We start from the raw sequence: 23,380 nt of genomic DNA on the forward strand, positions 1-23,380 counted from the left end.
TGGAGCTATGGGACGTGTGGAGACTACAAGCCCCAGCATGCACTGCTGTTCGGAACGGTGGAAATATTCCTTCCTGTGATGCGGGGGGGGGTGACTACATTTCCCAGCAGGCCCCGGGCCAGACCCAGTCATAGGACTGAGTGGGGAGATGGCGCATGGGCGTCTGGGAATTGTAGTCCCCAGGTTGACACTTTGCGGCCTGTCGCGATGCGTGCTTGGTTGCTGGGCTCAGCCGGGGGCCGGCTGCTGGCGGCACTGGGAGCCGGGGTCCGGGACGCAGCGGCCATGGCTGGGGGCAGCATGGGGCAGAGGATGGTCTGGGTGGATCTGGAGGTGAGGGGCAGGAGCACCCCCCGATGGTGGGGGGACGCAGGTCGGCTGTGAGGGATGTTTCCATGGGGATGTGCCTGGCTGAGGGGGGCAGGATTGGGGGAAGGGTCCCCCATGTCAGACAGGTACCGGGGGAGGGGAAGGGTCCCCCATGTCAGACAGGTGCTGGGGTCCCTCATGTCAGACAGGTGCCGGGGGGGAGGGGAAGGGTCCCCCATGTCAGACAGGTGCCGGGGTCCCCCATGTCAGACAGGTACCTGGGGGGGGTGTCGCACTTGGAGGGAGGTGTGCAAGGGGAAAGCCAGGCTGGGTGTCAGGAGGAGATCCCTGCCCCTAGGGACTGCCTAGGGGTGGCATTGCCTGGGGTGTTTAAGACTAGGCTGCACAGAGCGTAGGGAAACACACCTCTGAGACCAAGCCCTGGTCTGGGTCCGCTCCCTGCACTAACAGAGCCTTTCCCTCTCTTTGATCCTGCCAGGCTGTAGGTTGGCCTGCACTTTGCTGCTTCAGATGGCAGGGAAGCATCCGGTTCAGATTCAGGCCCTGGGGGTTCCAGCTGTCGAGCTCTCTTTTCTAGTTATGGCTGAGCCGTTCTGCTCTAAATTCACCCTCCAAGTATTTGCACAGCCCACTGAGAAGCTTTGGAAAATGTCCTTTCCTTTCTTAGTTTGGCAAACACTGATTATTTCCCTTCTACTGGTGATTGAAAGCAGTGCAAAGCGTTTGTGAAAAAACCCAAACATTACAGCAGTGTTAGCCCAACTCTGGGATTAAAGTGTTGTTAAGACGTACATTCCCTGCAAAGTATAAAACATAGCTCTTCTCTCTTCTTACAATTGTTGCTTGTGCCTTTGCAGATGACCGGACTGGACATAGAGAAGGACCAGATCATTGAGATGGCTTGTCTCATAACTGATTCTGATTTAAACATTTTGGCTGAGGTAGGTTATAGTTTGGAGTCAATATGCACTGGCGTATGTCTGATTACTAGCTCCTGGTACTGTTACTTTGTTATACTTGAAGGTTCGTCTGCCCATTAGGTTAGAGTGGAATATTTTTATCTTTGATGTTTTGTGAACCATCTGGCTAACAAGCAGCCAGCGTGGTATGTGCCCTTTCATAAGTATAGTTTCCAGATGTGTGCAGCCTGTGGAATGGAATACGAGTCAAACAACAATTTATAGTACATGCTTTTGAGGGCTTTTTGGATTGTGGCTGTGTGTAAAATGTTAGTGGCAGATATCCTGCATTCTTGAACAACCTTGTTGACAGTGTAGTATGTCACTTTTTAGTACTGTAAGGTTTGCCAGCTGCTGACTCCAAAATGCCTGTTTTTAAGATGTGATTATAACCTGGAAGATGTCCCTGTAAAATTGGCAGTATCTTACTGAACAGACCTGTGCTTCCTCTTTACACATTATGAGTCATATGTTCTTGCTTTAGTGACAAGAATAAGGTTTCACTACTACTTAGCGCTGCAAAATACACACAGTGCTGGGAGAGGCAACTGGATTCAGTTCTGACTCATGGTTCATCGCTTGTCAAATAAGTTCCAGTTACAGAATCCAATCAAATGATGCATGAGCCTGAAAGAACCTGACTTGATATTCACATTCCAGATTGAGTTATTGACTGTGGAAGAAAGAACACCACTGTGCCTTTTAATTTGTAGACTAAGAAAACTTGATGTTAGAAGCCATTGAGAGACCAACTGGAACCACATGTACTATCCATACAGAAACACTTGATAGTTTATACCAGGTCGGGGAGGCATTTCCCACCACATGGGTTTTAAGATAGCTGCCCATCTTGCTCTGCACAGCATTCTCGTAATTTCCTTAAAGCTAGAGGTGTCAACAGGAGGTAGACAGATTCCTCTGATAAGCTTTAGAATGATTTTTTTGTTAGGATTTGATTATATTATTTTTTTCTCATTAACAGGGTCCCAACCTGATTATAAACCAGCCAGATGAGTTGCTGGATGGCATGTCAGAATGGTGTAAAGAGCATCATGGGAAGGTAAAGGTTCTAGAGCAATAGTACTAAAATCACTGTTTCCTTGTAACTAGTAGCAACTTTATAATTCTTAATCTCAAAATTGTGTTAGGTGCTATATGAACACTTTAGAGACAGTTCCTGTTCTGAAGAGCTTACATTCTAAATGTAGATGACAAAAGGTGGGAGAAAGGAAATATCCCCATTTTACAGATGGGGAACTGAGGCAGAGAGAGGTTGTGATTTGCCCAAGATCTCACAAAAAGTCCATGTCAGAACTGAAAATTGAATCCAGATGTTCTGAGATCCAATCCAGTGCCTTAACCACAAGACTAACCTGAAACAGACTATCCAAAGGGCCTTAACAACCTTGACTTGCAGCAACTTTGAACAGGCCTTGAAAATTTTACTAGACACCTTCTAGCTAGAGAAATAAACCTACCAACAATGGCTGATGTGAAAGATAGTGGGTGGGCCACCAGGGGCTGCTGCTTGGGAAAGCTCTGAGCAGCAGTGTGAAACTGACATGACTCTTGCTAGTTCTACTGATGCTCACAGGGTTCTGGATTTAAGCAGCTATACTGACCAGCGTCTTGTCTGGTTCACAATGCTATCATCTGTCCCTTAGCTAGGATTGAAGAGGATAAACACTGATGCACTTGGTAAAATGTTAAGACCTTCCAAAAGGTTAAATTTAAGCGTTAAGTTGTCATCTTTTTTAATGCTTCTGGGCATTAAATGTGCCATTAGTTGGTTATTGTTTCAGTTATTGATTTCTAGGTAACATTTGACTGCTACTTAAATATGCTAGAAGTATTTTTAAATAATGGTAAATATTTGATTGGTGATGGATGCCTCTTTCTTGCAGTCTGGCCTTACTAAGGCAGTGAAAGAAAGTACAATTTCATTGCAGCAAGCAGAGTATGAATTTCTGTCCTTTGTACGACAGCAAACACCACCCGGCCTCTGTCCTCTTGCAGGTAAAATGTGTACTTATATTTTTAATACTAATAAAATCAATCCTCCTTTCGGTCCCAGTGGGGCTTTGAAAAGCCTGTTAATGCACAATGCAGGAGTGATTTCATCTCCTACCTGGAGATCTGCATGCAATCAAATTTCATTAATCAGGGGAAGTTCAGCATTAGGTATCATCCATTCTATAAATTGCCTGAAGCAAATATTACGTATGGGTTTCTGAAAATCCCCATAGATCTGCAGGAAACTTAAATTCCTGTTACTAGTAATATTTCATTATTGGTGCGACTTAGTGTTGTTAGCCTTTTGTGAATGCAAAAGAAAAATAGGGAACTAACTGCTGATATGAATCCAATCAACCTCTAAGTGCTGCTATTCTGAATGTCCTGTTACTTAATGGTGACTCAGAACCCTGACTCACAGAGGTCAAAAGGATGACCTGACGAAAATATATTAAACAAACAGTAAAGCTTATTTACTCTTAGTGGAAAACCTGGTTGTTTGAGTAATATTTTTACTTTTATTGAAATAATTATGTTTGTGACACAGAAATTGTAGAGTATCAGAGGGGTAGCCGTGTTAGTCTGGATCTGTAAAAAGCAACAGAGAGTCCTGTGGCACCTTTAAGACTAACAGATGTATTGGTGCATAAGCTTTCGTGGGTGAATGCCCACTTCGTCGGATGCATGGGACCGACGAAGTGGGCATTCACCCACGAAAGCTTATGCAGAAATTGTAGACGAAGTAATTGAAGAATTCAATGCAGAGAGATTATATATTTAAACCACACAGAAGTGATCCCAGAATGGAAATCAGACAGAAACCTTTAAAATCATATTTATTGGAACATGAGACTTATGACCTGACTGAAAACATTTAGAAGTCATATGTGATTTCCTCAGTCTGCACAGCCTACCTCTAGTTCAGATGTAATTCACTGTAGCTTTGTAAAGTCTTTGAAAGAAATATCTGTTTTGTCTTTTTCTAGGAAACTCTGTTCATGCAGATAAGAAGTTTCTTGACAAATATATGCCTCAGTTCATGAGGCACGTTCATTACAGGATAATTGATGTGAGCACTGTCAAAGAACTTTGCAGGTAAATACCATACAAAGTTAGTGTAAAAAGATCTAAGGAGCTCTATTATATTTTACTAATTTTCTTCTAAAACAAGAGAGGAGGACAGCAGGAAAAGAGCAGTGTGCAGCCATTTAGTTCTTTCAGATATTCCACTAGGATCAAACAGAAAAAGGACGAGGACCTACTTACTGAACTGCATGCAGAGTGGGGAGGTGTTTAGCTCTCACATGGATTATATTATTTTGATGCTTATCACAGTAACTTTTCTGAATGACAGTGACATTCAAATTTTTGCACTGAAGTGACATTTCCCATTGTAGCAAACCCAAAGAGACCTCTGACTATGTATTTAAGATGTATGGATTTAAAACTCAATTTCTTCCATATACAGGCGCTGGTATCCAGAAGAATTTGAATTTGCACCAAAGAAGGTGGCTTCTCACAGGTGAGACGTCTACTATTGCCTTTAATGTAGTACATTTGTCATATTTTTAAGCTACAGTACTCTCTTCTACTAGAATATAGAGCATATCAATTTCTTTGAAAACCTGACATGTTAGTTCTATTGGCAATGGCACTGGAAGTCTGTGTAATTCTATTCCTTGCCATATCCCTCTCTTTAAAGTCTGATTATGGCAAAAAAAGTTACTCTGTAAAAGTACAGAAAACAGAAGTAATTTATTATCCATTAATGACTTGCTCAGTTTACTCAGCCAAGATATTTGTCCTGACAAATACATGTTCACAGCACTTACATACCACAGTGCTAAGCATCTCAGAAAAAAACTAAGATAGAACATTAATAAGTTTTGTATTGAAGCAAAGCTGTTACCAGAGGACCAGAAGTGAAAGCAGAGGACTGGGAGATTGGGTTCAGGGCCGGCTCTAGGCACCAGCAAAGCAAGCAGTTGCTTGGGGCAGCAGATTTGCAAGGGGCACAAGAATCCAGCATGGGAGCTCAGAACCAACGGGCCCCTGGGAGCTGTAGTTCCTTGGTTAGCTCCCTGCCTATAGAGCCAGCCCTGGAGCAGGGAAAGAACTACATTTCCCAGCATTCCCTTGGCCACTAGCAACAGGAAGGGGTGTGGGAAAGGAGTATGGAACTGAAATCTGCAGCTTGCTGTGAATGGTAGGAACAGAGTCAGCTCTAGGTTTTTTGCTGCCCCCCACCCACACCCCCTGCTGCCCCAGCTCTGGCCCCCACCTGCACTCCCCTGCTGCCCCAGCCCTGGGCTCTTCCCTCCCCCCTCTCCTCCTGCTGCCCCAGCTCTGGCCCCCACCTGCACTCCCCTGCTGCCCCAGCCCTGGGCTCTCCCCCCACCCGCAACTCCTGCCGCCCCAGCTCTGGCCCCCACCTGCACCCTCCTGCTGTCCCAGCCCTGGGCTCTTCCCCCCCCCCCCCCATTCCCCCTGCCGCCCCAGCTCTGGCCCCCACCTGCACTCCCCTGCTGCCCCAGCCCTGGGCTCTCCCCCCACCCACAACTCCTGCCGCCCCAGCCCTGGGCTCTTCCCCCGCCCTGCACCCCCTGCCGCCCCAGCTCTGGCCCCCACCCGCACCTCCTGCCGCCCCAGCCCTGGGCTCTCCCCCAAAGAAGGAATTGGGGGGACTAAATAAACGGTGCACCTCTCTATCTGAAGCCTAGCAAGGGAGGTATGTGGATCCCACTAGAATTTAAAATGAAAAGTAAGGGAGGGGAGGCTCTGGATCTGGGCAGCTTTAGATACAGTACCAGGCACTTAGGAGGATTTCCACTTCTGAGCCATGGAAGCAGAAATTGACTTTTCCTCTCCAGATATAGCTAATATTCAGAAAGGGAATCTAGCACCTTTCTGAATCCAGATTTGAACACCCTCAAAATTCAGGAGTGCTCAAGCTCAGTTTGGGCAGCTGTTACTTCATTTCCCCCAAATCAAATATACTGATCCACCATAGAAAAAGTAGAATAAATTGAGCAAGAAATGCTTCCCAGTGGTTATTAGGACTGGAATTGCTATTTTCAACAGCCATTGCTTTTTTTTTTTTTTTTAAGTTTTAGTTTTATTTGCTTAAAAGGAAGACTGTGATAGTGCATTCCCCATAGAAACAAAGAATGGAACAAAAGAATAATAGAGGCACCTCAACTTTTCCTCATTTATGTAGGACAGTCTTATAATGTGCATCCAGATATCCTCCAGTCACACAAGCTGAAAATTGTTCCACTTTACTGCAGTTCTGTAACCATATGGGAACCAATCCTGTCTGTGTTCTGTGCACATCCAAAATTCCTGCTGAGTGAACCCGCCCTGGGAGCGAGTTACCAGTGACCCAGGACTGGGGCAGCAGGAGGGTGCAGTTGGGAGGGGGAGAGCCCAGGGCTGGGGTGGGGGGCAGCCAAAAATTTTTTTGCTTGGGGCAGCAAAAAACCTAGAGCTGGCCCTGATTGGGTTTGTGATGTATTGATGCCTGTTTCCCTATCTGTGAAGTGGGGTTAACCTTGATTTACTACCTAACTGTGTTCCGAGGCATAGTTAACATTGATAACTTGCTTTCAGATCCTCTGATGAAAGGTGCTGTGTAGTCGAAAGTATTAACACTTTCTCCTAGATCGTAAGCTTTTCAGGGCCAGCACCATGAATCTGATCCAAAGCCCTGTGGAGTCTATATGAGTTTTGCCATTGACTCGATAGGGGCAGGATTGGTCCCCATGTTTTTCCGAATACTGTGCCTAGCACAGCGAGGCCTCAGTTCTGACTTAGGCCTCTGGGTACTATTTTAATATAAAAATTTACTTTGTTTATTTCATAAATAAAGATCTGGAAAACAGAACTTGTCTGGCAGATTGCTGCTGCTATACGAAGTGGAGCAATAAAGCTCTATCGGCTCAACAGGACTGATGGCAGTTTTAACTCATTCCCATTGGGAAACGAAGCAACTATGACTTAGCATAAATAAGAAGCCAACAGGAACAGTACTGAGATGCCTTCCCTCTGGGCGCATAACGACATTGGCAGATGGTCCCTTTTACATCAAAAGTTAAAATGAGCATAAGTTATTTTTACTGTTTAATTTTACTGCCTCTTGAAACCTCTCCTGTTTTAGGATAAGGGACAGTTCTTTCATGCAGGGATGGAGAAAAGTTGTTGCTAATTGCATGGGAATCTTTGGAAAAAGGAGTAACTGAATCTTCAAGTACCTCTTTCCCTAGCTCTCTGCTGCATGGGCTTTGTAAGATGGGCACATGAAGGCTCAGGGTTCAAAGGGAGCAGCCTGCATCATAGCCAGGCCTTTGCCTTCTAAAGCCTGGCGTATTGCAGAAGGTGATTCCCAGCCATTCCATCCTACCGCTAAAGATTGGTGTTTAAAACTGTTGTGCATTAAAATACAAAGATGGCTAGGGAGGTTATAGGTACATTTTGGTTACTGCTGATGCTTGCTGGATGCTGGCATGTTTTTGGCACAGTTTCAGGAAGCATTGGTTGGAATGAAACATCATCATCAAGTAAAGATTGGCTGATGGTGCCCTGATTTCAGGAAGCACTATCTTCTGGAATCTGGTATTTAGCTATGGCTTTATACTTAGATTTCAGAGTGACCGGAATCTTGGTCCTGATTTGATTTTTTGTTTGTTGGTTTTTACTAAATACTGTTCTTGACAACTGTCCTTTTCTAATAATTATTTGTATTATGGTACGTTAGAGGCCCTACCTGAAGTCAGGGTCCATTTGTGCTAGGCACTGTACAAATACATAATGAAAGCGTCTCTGCCCCAAAGAGTTTACATAGACCAGACAAAGGGTGGGAGGAGAAACAGAGAGGTAAAGCAATTTGCTCAGGGTCTCACAGCAGCTAATTGGCCAAACCAGGAATAGAATCCGGGTCTCTTGAGTCCTTGTCCATTGTTAGGCATCTCAGACTAATACCGATACTTGTTTTAATAGCTGAAGTCGTGCAGTGATTTTAAAAAACAAAAGTGGGTAAATTAACCTTTTTGGTTTTCAGGCCAGGTAGTGTTAAATTCCATATTCATCAACATGGACATGTTCAACTCAGTTTACCTGCCTTTGCCCTCAACTACACTAGAATCATAGGACTGGAAGGGACCTCTAGAGGTTATCTAGTCCAGTCCTCTGAAGTCATGGAATCTATTGGCTTGCTAGAGCTTATGCCTTGCATAATAGCACAAACCAATAAGTAATGTGTTACTTCCTTGCATGCCTGTCCTGCTGAACTTTTATTGTTTCTTGTATTACTCAGTCTAGATAAGGTGGTTTTATTACTGACAGATTTGTGCACGATATATTTCTCAGTGTTCTACTATTTTGTTTTTTACAGTTTGGAATTTGTGAAATGCATCAGAATCCAAATTTAGCCTGAGTGTTTGTGCATTTTGAAACCTTCCTTAATTCTCTTGCAGAGCACTCGATGACATCAGGGAAAGCATCAAAGAACTTCAGTTCTACAGAAATAGCATCTTCAAGAGGAAAACAGATGAAAAGAAAAGAAAATTAATAGAAAATGGAGAAAGTGATAAAACTGTGAGCTGATCTTCCATCTCACAATGCCATCCCATAGTACCCACTGGATGTATCTCCTGTTGTTTTTCTGTTCACCAGTGTTTAAGGAAGAGGCTTCTTTCAGTTTCCTTGTTTCTTAACCATTAGGAAAGCAGCAGTAATTCAGACTTCTGTCTGCTTTAACATGTTTGAGCTGTGAATTTGCCATTTAAGTCTCAGCAGCTCCTTTGTTTTATGTACCAGATCACTTTTGCTCTTTGATACATCTCTTCATTTACTTCTAGATGCACTCTTTTGTTACAAAATAAAACCAGTCCTGCTGAAAGATTTTTTTTTTTTTTTTTTTACACCTTCTCTTTTCTTTTGCAGCAGCCTTGGTTATAAGACTTTGTATATAATGTTCATCTAAAAGATGAACCAGCCTCCCTCAGATTTTCAAAATAAAATGTTATGGGAAATATATTGCATCCTACAGCGGTCATATATGTGTGTACTTAACAAGAATTCCTCTGTAAAATACACAGTGCCATTTGAAGACAGACTGAACATGTGCATCACTTAATGTAGCCTGATGAGCAGTGGCCTTCTATGCTTGTGGTGTCAAAGGTACGATCAGCTTATCTCTTGACAGATAATTCAAGTAACAAGCTCTTTTTAGTTCCATGGTGGACATTTATCCACTTTACAAAACTCTCACGCAGGCAGCAGTCGGTGCTCAAAGGATGCTAGGGAGGAGCTGCACAAAAAGCTGATTTGTGATCAAGCAGATGAAATTTCAATATAAAAAATGTAAAGGCTGCAGGCCAGGAATGAAGTGCATTGGCTTGATAAGCGGGTCAGCCTGTAATACTCACTTTAAAAGAATTGAGGGTTAGAACGTGACTGGTTTTCACAGGCTGTTCCTGTAGCTAGGAAACAGCTAAATGAGTCCATGGACTTCACTGCCCTTTGGATCAGGCTCTAGAAGAGGACACTGCTGCCATTTAACTTGTCAACGTGACCACAAGTCCATGCTAACCCATGTATGTTAAACATATTCATTTGATTCCTAACTACATGACCTGGTGCGTGAACACTGGTTGTGGCATAGTCGATAGTCATATCCCAGAAATCAGGGACACCAATGTTTAGATACTGAAAAACATCCTTCATTGCCAGGTATTGGACATAGCCATAGTCCCCAAATAGCTCTGGATCTGTGTGCGTCTCGCTGGCACTTTCTGCTCTGATGATTAGTTTTAGGCTTCTAAAGAAGAGGTTAGGGCTTTGTGGACTTTAAGCACTCTTCTAATGAAAGGATCTGAAGTACTGGCCCAGAGCTATGACAGTCCCCTGCCAGTTTGTCAATTTCATGAGCAACATATTTATTTTTTTAACTGCTTACTCATGGGCTCTGAGTGTGGGATGTCAATGTTTTTTCCATTGAACTTGACTGTTTCAATCCATATCCACACCAAGCAAAGTCCAAAACTTCCCCGTTCCATGGAGACCAAAATATTTAAGTGCTGATGGAGAAAAAGAAACAAAGACTATCTTTAATTTGGTACATTCATCCATGGAGTGAAAGCTGCCGTTATTTATTTTCTTTAATAATTTAGAGTCTCTGTACTCTCCTAACTATGTTCTTTCTAGCGTTGGTGGTTTTGTTTCATGGGCTGGTGCAAACTCTTCCTTCGGTTTCAATTTGCAAATTCTTACTTTGCCTCCAAATTTTGCTTTGAGTTCCATATCTGTATTATGGTAGCTCCCAATCAAGATCAAGCCCTGCTATACTAGACACATACTCAATAAATGAAACTTATTTGAAACCACAAGGTCACAGACTCAAGTTGACATATGCCTTGTTCATTCTCGGTTTACTCAAGGTGAGCAACTTTTAACAAAATTTTGAGCAGGCCTGGTCTGATTTCAAGTTTCTCTTGAAATTCCTAAGCAGATGCGTTTGTCATGCTTTTGAGTTGTCTACTGAACAAGTCACATAACTTTACTGATACATAAATGTACATTAAGTATGGTAAAATTGGTCACCTCAAATAAGTAGTTAAAATTATTAATGGAAAGTAAAATAAATATTCCCTAGCCAAGTGTTTTGCTATTGAAAGGAAATGTAAACAGGGTAAAACAAAAGCTACCGCTTACCAGAAAGCAGAAGCCTAATAAATGCAATGCTATTAGACAAGGAAAAGAGCCACTGCTATATCTTTGATTCTAAGAAAACAGAGCTTAATATCATTTAACCTAATAGGGAAAACCTACTGTTTGCTGTCTTTGTGAAATACTCGATCCACTGACACTGTTGAATCTCCCATCAGGTAAATCAATTTTTCTCTTCAAACAAGTATTAATTTGAGCCATAGTTGTGAAGTTAGATATGTTGCAGAAAGCAGGCTTCCACCTGTTTTGCCTGATAAAGCCACTGGGGAAAGGGATCGCCTTCTAATCTTGCATTTTTCATTTGATAATATCTTGCTGACTGACAAAATGAGTGACAAATGTCAGCAGGTCATGTCTCTGGTTGAAAATAGGCATTAATAAGAATTTTAGTGGCAGTACAATCCCTAGCACCTTCTCATGTCTACACAGAAGTCTTACAAATGAGAAAACCCCATGAAGTTGTAGATATTAAATTAGCCACCGGAGGGAGACCCATACAATGTGTGACTGTAACAAAAATACATTAGTAAAAACAGTTGATTCAAGCATTTATGTAAAGGTTACAGCATGTACATTCACTTAGATCATACTATAACTCAGCATTTGTGCCAAGGTTCATGAGATGGAACCGTCAGAGCAGGGGAGTGGAAGTCAGGACTCCCAGATCCTATTTGCAGTTACTGATTTGTTGATAAGTCGCTTTCGGACAACACTTTGAATGGCTAAAATGAGGCAACCTTCCTGCAGAAAATGTGGCTTGGTTTCAAGAGCTGCTGAGCACATATAGGGACTGGAATCAGAGCCCCTGAAAAATCAAACCACTTATTTAGGTGACTAACTTGAGGCACTTAAAAGTTTGCAAATTTTGGCCTTAACCTCTCTCTGTCAATCTGTTGCCACATTTGCAAAATGAGTATTAACCCATCACACAAGGCTTAATGTTTGTAAAGAGCTCTAGAGAAGTATAAAGTTACTGATCAGTGGTTATTCTGCTGCTTGTGTGAAATACAGAGGGTGGGGGCGTTTCACTGGTGTGCAGGATTCCTAGAATAATAGCAGTTAAAGACAGACAAGATCTCGCTCTTTGTAGGAATTTGTAACTTGCTCATTTCCAGATTATCCAGGCACTATCTGACCTGTTAGGACATGCAGGCTAGCCAGATTGCTGGTCATGTGCAGAATAGGAAGCTGAGAGTGGCTTACTGTGGTCTCTTATCTACATGCACGTTTCCACTTGCACACTTAGATTTCCCACCCCCTTTTTCAATTCCATTTATTGCATGTGACTTTGCCATTACTCCTGGCATGTGCAAATGGATGGCTTAGGCCCTGAACCTCCAAAAATTTATGCACATGCTTAACAGACGTCAAAGGGATTATTTATTGCCTAAAGGATTTTTTGTTTTAAGGATCAAGCCCTTAGAAAGCAGTAGGTTCACTACTCTAACGGATAACTACAAAAAACAAAACAAAAACCCTATATGGGCAACATATGGTAATATTTATTTGATAATTTAAGCACTGGTTAATTTGAGTATTTGTTTAATTTACTCAAACCCTCAGGAATCAAAATAATGCATCTTCCACCTTTAATTTGATCGTTTGGGGGTTCGTATAGTCATTTGCATAGCAACTTCCTAGAGCCCTTAGTAAGGAAAGACTAAATTGTGAAAAGAAGAAGAAAAACTGTTCCAGGAAAACTGTTGTAATGTTAATCGATGACTATGACTAAAAGTTGCCTTATGCAGACTGGGCTAGTGGCATTGTAACCCTTAGCATATGTTATGATCGGTCTCTGGAAGGTCTGTCATTAACAAGACAAGCCGCTTAGTGAGTTAAAGGGATGGTCACACCTAAACTCTGAAGGAATTGCACCATCAAATTATTTGTATTAACTCTTAGTACTCATATCAATCAGCCCCACAGAGACATCCAACTGACCCACGCACCCTTTTCTCAGGTTTGGCTCAATGTTCAGCAGACTGCCTTGGGGCAAGTAGACTGGCTGCTTGAATCGCAATGGGACATTGTATGCAGGGACCTGGAGCCTCTACCAGCCATGCCTCAGTATAAGGGTGACCAGATGTCCTGGGACAGTGCCGATATTTGGGGCTTCGGCTTATATAGGTGCCTATTACCGCCCACCCCCTGTCCCGGTTTTTCATGCTTGCTGTCTGGTCACCCTACTCAGTACAGAAGATGGAGATGGCTGCAAGTTGATCCATTTAATACAGAACAAGTCTTTAGGCTCTTAGCATGACAACAGTGCGGCAGTTGATTGGCAGAGTCTTGCCTGATGCCTGTCCTACAACATGGTTAATTTTAGGGAGGGTCATGTTCCACCTTGAGTCCCCTGACTGTACTCTGGCACTGCAATATACACCCCCAAATATGCACCGACACCGTAAGCCGACAGCTCACTCATCCACTTATTGCATTTGCTGTACAGTGTTTAGAGTTGTTCCTGTAAAACATTCCATGGAAGCAAAGCTGCACGTTACCACATGACATCAGTTTGTTTGGAGTGCAGCATCCCTGGGCCATTAGGGAACTGTTTCTCTTCCTTTCCAAATCCATTAAACAATAGAAGTGAAATAAGGACAAGCGTTAAGGGCTGGAAAGCATGCTGCTACTTGAACTTCTTGTCCAGAGCTTTGTTAGTCAATTTGGCAGCGTAAACAGCACTAAAGACCAAACAGATTCTGTTAGTGGCATACCACTAGCTGCTAATATTTGAGACAACTCAGAGGAAGCGGGGGTTGTCCAGCCGTTACAGTCTGGGATACAGGAGACCCACCTTCGAGTTCACCACAGATTTTCCATGCAACCTTGGCCAAATCATTTAGTCTCTGTTCCTCAGTTCCCCATCTGTAAACAAGGACACTAGCACTTCCCTTTCCTCTTGGGTGTGGTGAGGATAAATACGGTACATACGTTTAGAATGGCAATATTTCAGGTTTTCAGAGCAACAGAGGGGAATTAACCTACTTTGTTCTGGGTTGGATCCATTGTGGCTCTTTATTCACTACTATAGAAAGGCTCTGAGGATGCTTGCGTACACATTTTCACCAATCTCCTCTCTTTCAAAGGCTACCACTAAAGCTAGAAAGAGAAGATAATAACCACTAATTCTTCCAGCCAGTCTGAATCTTAGAACTGGTGAAGACATTTGCTTAACAGAAGCTGGGGAGGGGGGCGAAACCCAGTGTACTAGAGTGATATCTTTAATCTGATTCTTTTTGGAATGAGTAAATTATTGTGTCATTGCTAGAAAGATAGCAAAGATTTTTGAAATCGTGATGATTTTTAATTGTGTGGGGGTTTTTTTGTTTGTTTTTTTTACACAAATTTCAAACTTTTCCATATTTTTTGATTAACTTTCAAAGTATCAACTTTTGGGGGGGGGGAGATTATTTTTGGGGGGCTGGAGGGGATTGGTGAAATTTCCCTTTGTCCTCCCAACCAGCTCTAATCAAGTGCTTTGTTCTCAAGTTATAGCCTGTTTTTCATTTTAGATAAATATCAGCTAACACGTACATTAAACACACATTGATTTGGTTCCCAACCACATGATCTGGTGGGTGAATTTTGTGGCATATGCTATAGTCATAGACCAGGCATCAATGATACCCACCTTAAGACCCTGAAAAATGTCCGTCATTGCCATATATTGGACATATTCATGAATGTCACTGAATTGCTCCATGTCTATGTGCATCTCCCTGGTATTTTCTGCTTTGATGATTACTTTTGTGTCTGGGCATCTAAGTAAAAGGCGTGGGATGGCTTTGTGAACATCGATCACCCTCCTGATGAAAGCATCAATACGGCAGGGGCTAAAGTGCAGGCCCAGTGTTATGGCCCTGTCTTTCTGTCCCACTAGCCTGTTGATTTCATGTGTGATGTAGTCATCTTTTTATGAGAAAGACACACAAAGGGGTGCCCATGAATCTCTCACTGAATTTGAATGTTCCTCTCCTTATCTATTGCCACATGGGTTTTGAACCATCCATTCCTGTGGTGCTCAAAGACCTTCAGAGAGCTAACAAAGGAGAAATGGGTGGAACTTTAAACCACTGATTTTGTCACCATTTCCCTCATTTTAAAGAATGGATTCAACTATTCACAGTGGGTGAAATTCACCCCTTGTGCAGAGGGCCAGCTTAAGGCTTGTATGCACCACTTAAACACAACTTTATTTGGGCATAATCTTTCGTAGGTAAAAAACCTCACTTCTTCAGATTCATATGAAGAAGTGAGGTTTTTTACCTACGAAAGATTATGCCCAAATAAATCTGTTAGTTTTTAAGGTGCCACCAGACAGCTTCTTGTTTTTGTGGATACAGACTAACACGGCTACCCCCTGATACTTAAATACAAAACTCCCATTGATTCCAAGGGGCCAGAATTTCACCTACCGGGAGGGGTTGGCCTCTCTGTGCAGACCTCAAACAGAATTTCCTTAAACCTTGGATGGGTAAAGAGTAGAATTCTATTATTAATTATTATTATTATTATTATTATTATTAATAATCATGTTTTACGGCAGTGCCTAAGAGCCAGCAAAGAACAAGATCCCATTGTGCTGTACACAGAATCACAGACAGTCCCTGCAGGGTGTCTGTGTGTCTGTGATCTAGTGTGGCCCCACCTGTGCCCCATTTTACCACTTCTTCCCCCGCCCTCCAATGCAGTAGTCTCAGCTTTGGCTGGTTGTGAAGCTGCTCCTACCAGCTGGAATCTCCAGCTGACACTGTTTCAGACCTGCACTGCAGTACTTCCCTATTTTTCCATCTAGCATTCTATTGTGCTGCAGCACTGCAAGAGATCCCCCTTCTGGCTTCCCTTTCCACTTTGAACATTGATTCTCCTAGTCATTAAATGTCATGAACTGTATCTAGAATTTACTACCAATTGATCATCCTTAATTTAAGGCAAGCTACAAAGCAACAGAATGGAATAATGTAGCCTCCAAGTACTTCATGTAAGGGCAAATAGTTTAAAAAACTCATCAATACCAGTTAGAAAGACCCCCACAAATTTCAGTGGGTGAAAGGAGAGGCCAAAGAGACCGGAATGCTACTAAAATTCTAGCATGTATTTTGAAATTAACATCTAGGAAGAATGTACTCATCATGCCTTCAAATCCCTCCTTAAAACTCTCTTTTGCTGCGATGCCTACAAAAAACTTAACAACCTCTAGGCTACCGGTGTGCTGAGATCACTGCCCCCCCATGTATGACCTGTTTACTTGGGCGTCCCCACCACCCAGTCTCTATCCACCCGTTGTCTCTTAGATTGTAAGCTCTTTTGGGGGAGGAACTGCCTTTGTGTGCGTGTTTGCACAGAACCTAGAGTCACAGTTCAGGGCAACTTGGTACAGCAAGAGCATCCACTCTCAGGCTTCCTGCTGTTGCTTCTCTTGCGTGGAGACCCACTTTTCTCCCTTCTGATCAGGATGCATCCAGGCTGTACAGTTCCCTGCCTTCACTGGATTATTCTCAGCAACAGACACTGCTTAAGGAGGCCTACTTCCATTCCCTTCCCTTCCCTTCCCTTCCGAGACTAACAGAGTAATCACCCATATTATAAGGTACCACACAGCACTTCCCATGCAAGCCTATTTTATTCTTAAGGTAAAAGCACTACAGAGAAAACATAAAAGCAATGAAAGAACACAGTGCATGCTTGCTTATAAGTTTACTAGAGCTCACCCAACTCTAACCTGGGCTCTGGCAGGAGCAGTCCTTCTAAGCTCCACTCAAGGGGTTTCCTTGTGGGTTCAAGGTCCTCACAGCTTCAGCTCTGAACAAGCAGCCTCACAGGTTTAGCCTCCATTTCATAAGGTTCTGGGGTCTTTCAGCTGGGGCTTCCAAGAACAGATCAATTGCATGCAATTGGTTTTCCTCCCCAGGGCATAGCTTCAAAAAGGATGGATTTGAAGTGGGTCATTTGCATTCCCCTCACCTCCAGACATTTCCTAGGGAATTTACCTTATATGCATTTCCCCAAAAAGTCCTTTGCGGTTCCTAATGTTTACATTAGTCAAGTTACATACAATCCTACAACAGCTCAAACAATTGTATTTTTAATACAATGGACCCAAAATTATTATACCTAGTTCACTAGGTTTAACTTAATTCAACAACGTTTATCTTAATTCCGTAACGTTTGTCCTGGACATTGCAGCATATGGCCAGTCTGTCACTCCTAGAACAATGGGTCCTGCTCTGTGACCAGGGCTCCTAGGTGCTACCTCAACACGAATAATAATCCTCCACTTCTAGATTGGCCTCAGTGAAGCTACACATATTTACACCAGCAGCAGACCTGATCTTTGTGCTAGAACGCTGTTGGATTGGGTCAGAAAAGTGACGTTATAAAAATGGTTGTGCCTTTTTCTGCACAACTGTGCCATGCGTCTCTTATGTTACTGACAAAAACAAGCTTTTACTAGCATTATCACGCTCTGCACTACCTTTCACATCATCAGAGCTGTCAGCTAAGTTCTAATTGCAGAATCTATCACTGGTGATGAGCAAGGTAGCTTTGCAAATCCCAGGCTCAGCTCACAGAGCTGGTCAGAAAAAGAATTTTTTTTTTGACGTGTGAACAGAGTAAATATTATGTGAAAATCACTGAAAGAAAATATATGTGGAGCCCCATCCTGTCATTTTTCAGAGGAAATCAGCACTTTAGAGTGTTGCAACATGCACTATTGTAACACGAGGTGCTGACTTGAGACTCCTGGAATTACAAGAACAGGGAAAGGTTGTCAACCTTAACTTCCCATGCAGAACAAAAACCTGTCACTTATATGCTAATGCTGCGTAAGCAGCATACGTTTTACATACTGGACTTTTATGAGATCATGTATTGATTTACATGAATTAATCTAAAAATGGCTTTTCACATATCACTGTCCTCATGCATATATATAACTGTGATTTGCTAAGTACAGGAAGCAAAAGTCAGATTATTTCTATCTGGGCGATAGTCTTCATTTTAATGAGACGTCTGGGATTAGTCCCCTGCATGCACAATTCCCATTAACATTTATACAGACACTGACTGGACAGCCGGTGCTGCTACTAGGAAATCTACATCAGACCAGAATTTGGGGTCTAAGTAGTTTTGTTCAATATAGACCATGCTAAGTGGCTGCTATGAAGCATTTCGTTTCTGAAGGTAGCTGGAATGACTCTTCTGAGTTCCCTAACCCAACAAAATCTGTCCGCCACATGTCATGTCTTTTCAATCCATCAGACAAACCTTACGGTCCAAATCAGCCACTCTTTGCAGGCAATACAGCTTCAAAAACTATCTGAAGAGTTGGGAAACAGTGGTAAGTCTCTAGCCCTTCAGTTCTTCCTCTAAATCTGCCACACATGAAGAGGAGGTGGTGTGTGCAGTGTTCGAGGCAGTCTTCTGTAGCTGCTTCCTGCGCTGAAGAGGCAAATCTGGAAAGGAAATCTCCCATGAGACTGATGTTCTGCTGCAAAGAGTGGAAAAAAGTCAAGCACAAATTCTCCTAATTGGTCAGCTTTGCAGGATTAGTGGGGGTCGAAGCATCACTGAAGTCTGGTCTCTGTGTAAGACGATCCACTGATACGCAGGTTTACTGGAATAACAGGGATATGGTTCAGGAGCAACCCATATTGGAGCTACTTTGTGGGAACTAAGGCCTGGAAGAACAAGGGATGAGACTGAGATACACTTTCAGAGCTACCTTAGGAAGGACCCAGGCCTGGAATTAGAAAGCTGAGGTCAGGATTGAGGTGCTCTGGCTAAGTAAGGTGGCTTTCACATCAGCTGCTTACTTGATACATAGCCCTAGGCAGTGCCATCACTCAGTCCTTCATTTTAATGAGCCTCCTAGTCACATAATGAGCTTTGACAAAGAGCCCGGCTTCTCCTACCAGAGAATCAGAGTAAATGGTTCCATTGCCCACTCTCCTGGAGGGGATATAACTGAATCCATCTTAATGGACCAAAAGCTGCTCTCATCCAATCTACATTTACTCTAGTGTCACCTTATTGGTTCCAGTGGAGTTCCTCTGGGTCTACACTAGTGTAAATGGGATCAGAATCAGCCAGAATGAGTTTTTGCTTCCTTTAACCCTGCATGAAGGGAAATCTGGGGTCAATTCATTTCACTCGCCCCTTAGCATAGTAAATTCCTCAGAGCAGGGGCTCATCTTTTGCACTTCTCTGTAAAGGGCCAGGCAAGCCTTTTATGGGCAATATGGTAGCATCCAGAGGCCCCAGTTTGGAGCAGGCCCCCATTTTTCTGGGTACTGTACAAACATATAAGACAATGTCTGCCTCAAAGAGCTTATGGTCTCAATGAGATCAAGCCATGGATCAGGGAGTGCCATGGCAAGAGGGCTGGTTAAAAACAAGGGTGCATAGATTAGCCGGCTTTACTTTTTATTCTTCCTTGTTTGATTTCTGTATGAATTGAGCAGGAGATTTTAAATGACTCTCCAACAAGCCACACCTCACTGGCATCATTAGGCAGTTTAACTTCAGGCAATATGATAGAGCTAGAGCTACTGCAATAGTTCCTTTAGAAACAAACTAATATTTGGCTTTTTACTCCATGTTCCTTCATGTGTTTCTCAGGCGATTTTCCTTTTTTGGCCATTGAAAGCAGCTGGAGTCCTGAGAAACTCCCCTCCTAGTTCTGTATTCGTGTCTGTTCTCTGTATATTTGGGGAACAATCATGGCTGGAGGGAGGGAGGGAGAATCTTGTGTTAAATCTCTCAAGAGCCTCACAGTAGTCCTAGGCCATAGAAGAGTTGGATAATATTCCTTTAAATAGTTTGGGAGCCCTCTAGTGCCACTCCCCGTGTTCTAGGTTTTAGAAACCAGGCAAAGCACCAGCGTGTTTATGTGGCTAGGCCTCAGTAGCTTGCATGTATTAAGTAAATGTGGTGATTTGGAATCCCTGTGTTTCCCTGCAGTTTCTACCTATTATGCTACATAAAGAGCAAAAGATGCACAAGTTCTAATCCTGAAAGTTGGTCTACACCCATGAGGCACCTTGCAGGATGAAGCAGGACCTGAAATGCCTCTTATCTGAAGGAGCAAGCTAGAATGCTTTCATTTTTTCCCCCTACCACACACCCTAACTTGTTAGGCTGGTTAAAGAGAGAGAGAGAGAGGCTGCAGACTTCTTTATCCTAGCATTTAACAGCCCTTATCTCCAGCTGTTCTTTCTTGCCTGGCTCCCTTTCTTTAACTGGTGCTATTTTTCTATTGCAAGAGCTGTGTTCATTTTAGCCCTCCCCCCCCAACAAACAAACAAACAAAAACTGTGTGTGTGGAAGGCAGTCTATTTATAGACTAATTCCCCTCCCAAAGCAGTGGGTCTATCAGAAGGGGGCAGGGCTAGGCTAGGCTAGGCTATATAGTTCTGGCCATGTTAGCCAGTCCAGATTAGATCAGGGAAAGAAGGCTTGGGTTACTTATTCCAGGTTGTCTGAGGGCTGATTGAAATACTATACCTTTGCAGGTATTGTGAGTCTGGTGAGCTACAGGAGCCCTTTCCCCAGCTCTTAAAAATTCAGGAGGGTGCAGGGGAAGATACGACTCCCCCACAACTCAGTGAGCTGAGCGGACCCTGAAGAAGCTGCTCCTAAGGGGGAAAACCTACCTCCTTGGGAGCACAGCCAGCAATCCAGTGAGACTGCTTCCTTCCTTAGGACCAAGGATACTGCTGGGCTGGGCATGGGAAAAGGTGCCCCTCAGAGTGGCTGTGATTGGGTTGAAAAGCTAGCAAAGAGCAGGTATCTGAGAGGCTGCTGTGCAGTGAGGTAGAGTAGCACTGGGAGTAGGGATGCAAGACAGCTCCTCCATGTGGGTGCTCGGAGGAAACAACCCAGCACCTGCAGGGGAGCAGTGTAGGCTGAGGAGTGGCATAGACACACATGTACTAGAGAAACTATCACAGCTCAGGTGAGGAAGAGCTGAGTGCAAAAGTAACCCTGCCTAACACTATGGGGTGGCCGGATGAAAATGGGGGAGGGTTCTTATGACTAGGCACATCCCTGGAAGCGGCAGCAGGCAGAATCTGAGGGGACAGTAGATGTGATGGTTCTGTAGCCATCAAACTGCAGCAGAAGGATTGTCTGGATGAGCCAGTCTGGTGTCCATTAAAGAGAGAGGAGCTCTGAACCAGCCATTCAGTTGCTGCGTGGGGCACCTGCACTTGACATTCCCCTCTGTAGTTCAGGGCACCCACAGATGTTGCCTTTCTGGGGCTGACCTGTGTCTCTCTCCCTTCTGAGCAGACGATTCCCAGGCTGTAAAGGTCCCTGCCTTCACTATGTATTTCCCTACAAAGACAGTCTGCCAAAACAGGCCTGCTTGCTTTCTCTTCAGAGAGTGAGCACCGAGGGATTGCTGCAGATATAAGTTACCACACAGCTCTTTCTAAGCAAGCCTACTTTATAATGCTTTTCACCTTCAGAATAGAGAAAACACTAAGAGAACCTACATGCACGCTAATACTCCTGCCAGAGTTCAGCCCAGCTCAGACATGGGTTCTGGCAGGATAAATCCTTCAACAGCCCCCTCCACCCTAGGGGTTTCTTTGTGGTAACAAGTTCATCACAGCTTCGGCTCAGAACAAGCAGCCAGTCTGAGGCCTCAGTGGGCCCAGGCCTTCCAATTCTGCCCTAAGGATTGAGGCCCTCCATGGATCAGCAGTCTTGTCCATTTGCTGGATCAGGAAGAGGGCCCTGAGCCAGTCTAAACACAGGTTATTTATCCAAGAGTATCTGCTGGAGAATCCAGGTTGAACTAGTATATGCATCTCTCTCCAGGAAGTGGCCTCAGAGGCTGATAATGGTTTATTAGCATCCCCCGTCCCTGCTGGAGAAGGTACATACAATGCCCCAGCCCCACACACATTTTGACTACAATATACCCCAAAGGTATTAATCCTAATTTGATAAATTTAGATTTAGATGCCTAAGTACCTTTAAATCTGGCCCCAAGGCACTGTTGAAAATGGGATTTAGGCTCCTAAATCAGCTGAGGGCTCTTTTGAACATTGTACTCACTGTGGCCCAGTTACTGGCTTTAAGGTTCACAAATAGTTTCTCAGCCTTGATGAAGGGACATTGTGTGATCTCAGGAACCAGAAGAGAATGCAAATAGCCTGACCACATGAGCTCTTCAGCAGGATTTCCAGAACAAAATGTTTTCAAACTTTGAATAAGTTTTCAATATCTGAACTGGCTCTCAAAACCCTTTGAGGTTTCCCCCATCAGTATCTCCTGCACTGTTAAAAGCCTCATTCCCACAGAATCTAAAACAGGATCTCCTAGCCCCACTCAGACATTACCTACGGCCTCCATTTGCAAAGGGTTTCAAAGGATTAGCTGCACTGATCTCACCAACTCCTAAACCCTCTCCAAGCCTTTGAAAATGCAGTGAATTATTTTCTAATATAAATACCTGTTAGAGGCCCTTTTTCAAGACGCTGAGATATGAATCTGGCTTTTTGCTGTCTTCAGGTAGGTAAAAGCCTTACAAGGCACATTGTGAGGTTTAATACAGTAGAATGCCTCTGGATCTCTTTGGTCTAGCCATTGACATAATTCAGCCTTTGTAGTTAGATTAAGACCACATTCAGTGTGAACAGCCAATGTTCCACCGGCAATCAGGACCACGAAAGGTATTTTTTTCATACCCTTTCTTCCATGCTCTCTGCAGGACAGAAATTGTCCTTTACTGGGGGTGGATGAGCAAGAGGGAAACTGCAACTCTGCCCTCCCAAAATCAAGTGAAATTAACCAATTGTTATAATCATCAATGTGTTCAGACACTCTGGCCTGGAGTTTAAAGAAATATATTCTTGCTCTCAACAAATCTGCTCCATATTCCTTCCTTTTGCCTAAGCAATCATACAGATTAAGTCAATAGTTAAGAGGTTTCCAATGCAGTAGGTGGTGATGTGGTTTAATACAACAGCCATGCTCTGTTTAGCACGTCAGGGAAAGAGATATGAGATATTAGCCCATCCGTTTTCTTGAGGACATCCTTTAGTTCCTGTTCTGTTTCCATCGGTCAGATTGCGGACTGCAATGCACAATGCACAATACTTCCATGGCCAGCTCAGATTCCCATTGGACTTGATGCCAAAAACCTCTATTAACTTCAATGGCAGCAAGATTTATTGCCAAGCTTCTCTGTGACATTACTACTTCTCATAACACAAGAACTAGGGGGTCACCAAATGAAATTAATAGGCAGCAGGTTTAAAACAAATAAAAGGAAGTATTTCTTTACACAATGCACAGTCAACCTGTGGAACTCCTTGCCAGAGGATGTTGTGAAGGCC

The 23,380-nt window shown here is 43.4% G+C and overlaps 1 protein-coding gene and 2 pseudogenes across 1 annotated transcript; 1 reads left to right on the forward strand and 2 right to left on the reverse strand.

Annotated features, from left to right (window-relative positions):
• The first annotated feature begins 207 nt into the window (after positions 1–207).
• Positions 208–9,498, forward strand: REXO2 (RNA exonuclease 2). The gene is made up of 7 exons (XM_065417151.1): positions 208–333; positions 1,188–1,271; positions 2,272–2,349; positions 3,194–3,305; positions 4,289–4,397; positions 4,771–4,824; positions 8,774–9,498. The coding sequence occupies exons 1-7, from the start codon at positions 208–210 to the stop codon at positions 8,901–8,903; spliced, it is 693 nt and encodes a 230-aa protein (XP_065273223.1). The 3' UTR covers positions 8,904–9,498.
• Positions 9,499–9,833: 335 nt separating this feature from the next.
• Positions 9,834–11,203, reverse strand: LOC135889241 (NXPE family member 1-like; annotated as a pseudogene).
• Positions 11,204–14,533: 3,330 nt separating this feature from the next.
• LOC135889242 (NXPE family member 1-like) lies at positions 14,534–17,031 on the reverse strand (annotated as a pseudogene).
• Positions 17,032–23,380: the final 6,349 nt, after the last annotated feature.

The sequence above is a fragment of the Emys orbicularis genome, chromosome 15 (assembly GCF_028017835.1).
Source record: "Emys orbicularis isolate rEmyOrb1 chromosome 15, rEmyOrb1.hap1, whole genome shotgun sequence".
In the NCBI taxonomy this organism is placed as follows: domain Eukaryota; kingdom Metazoa; phylum Chordata; order Testudines; family Emydidae; genus Emys; species Emys orbicularis.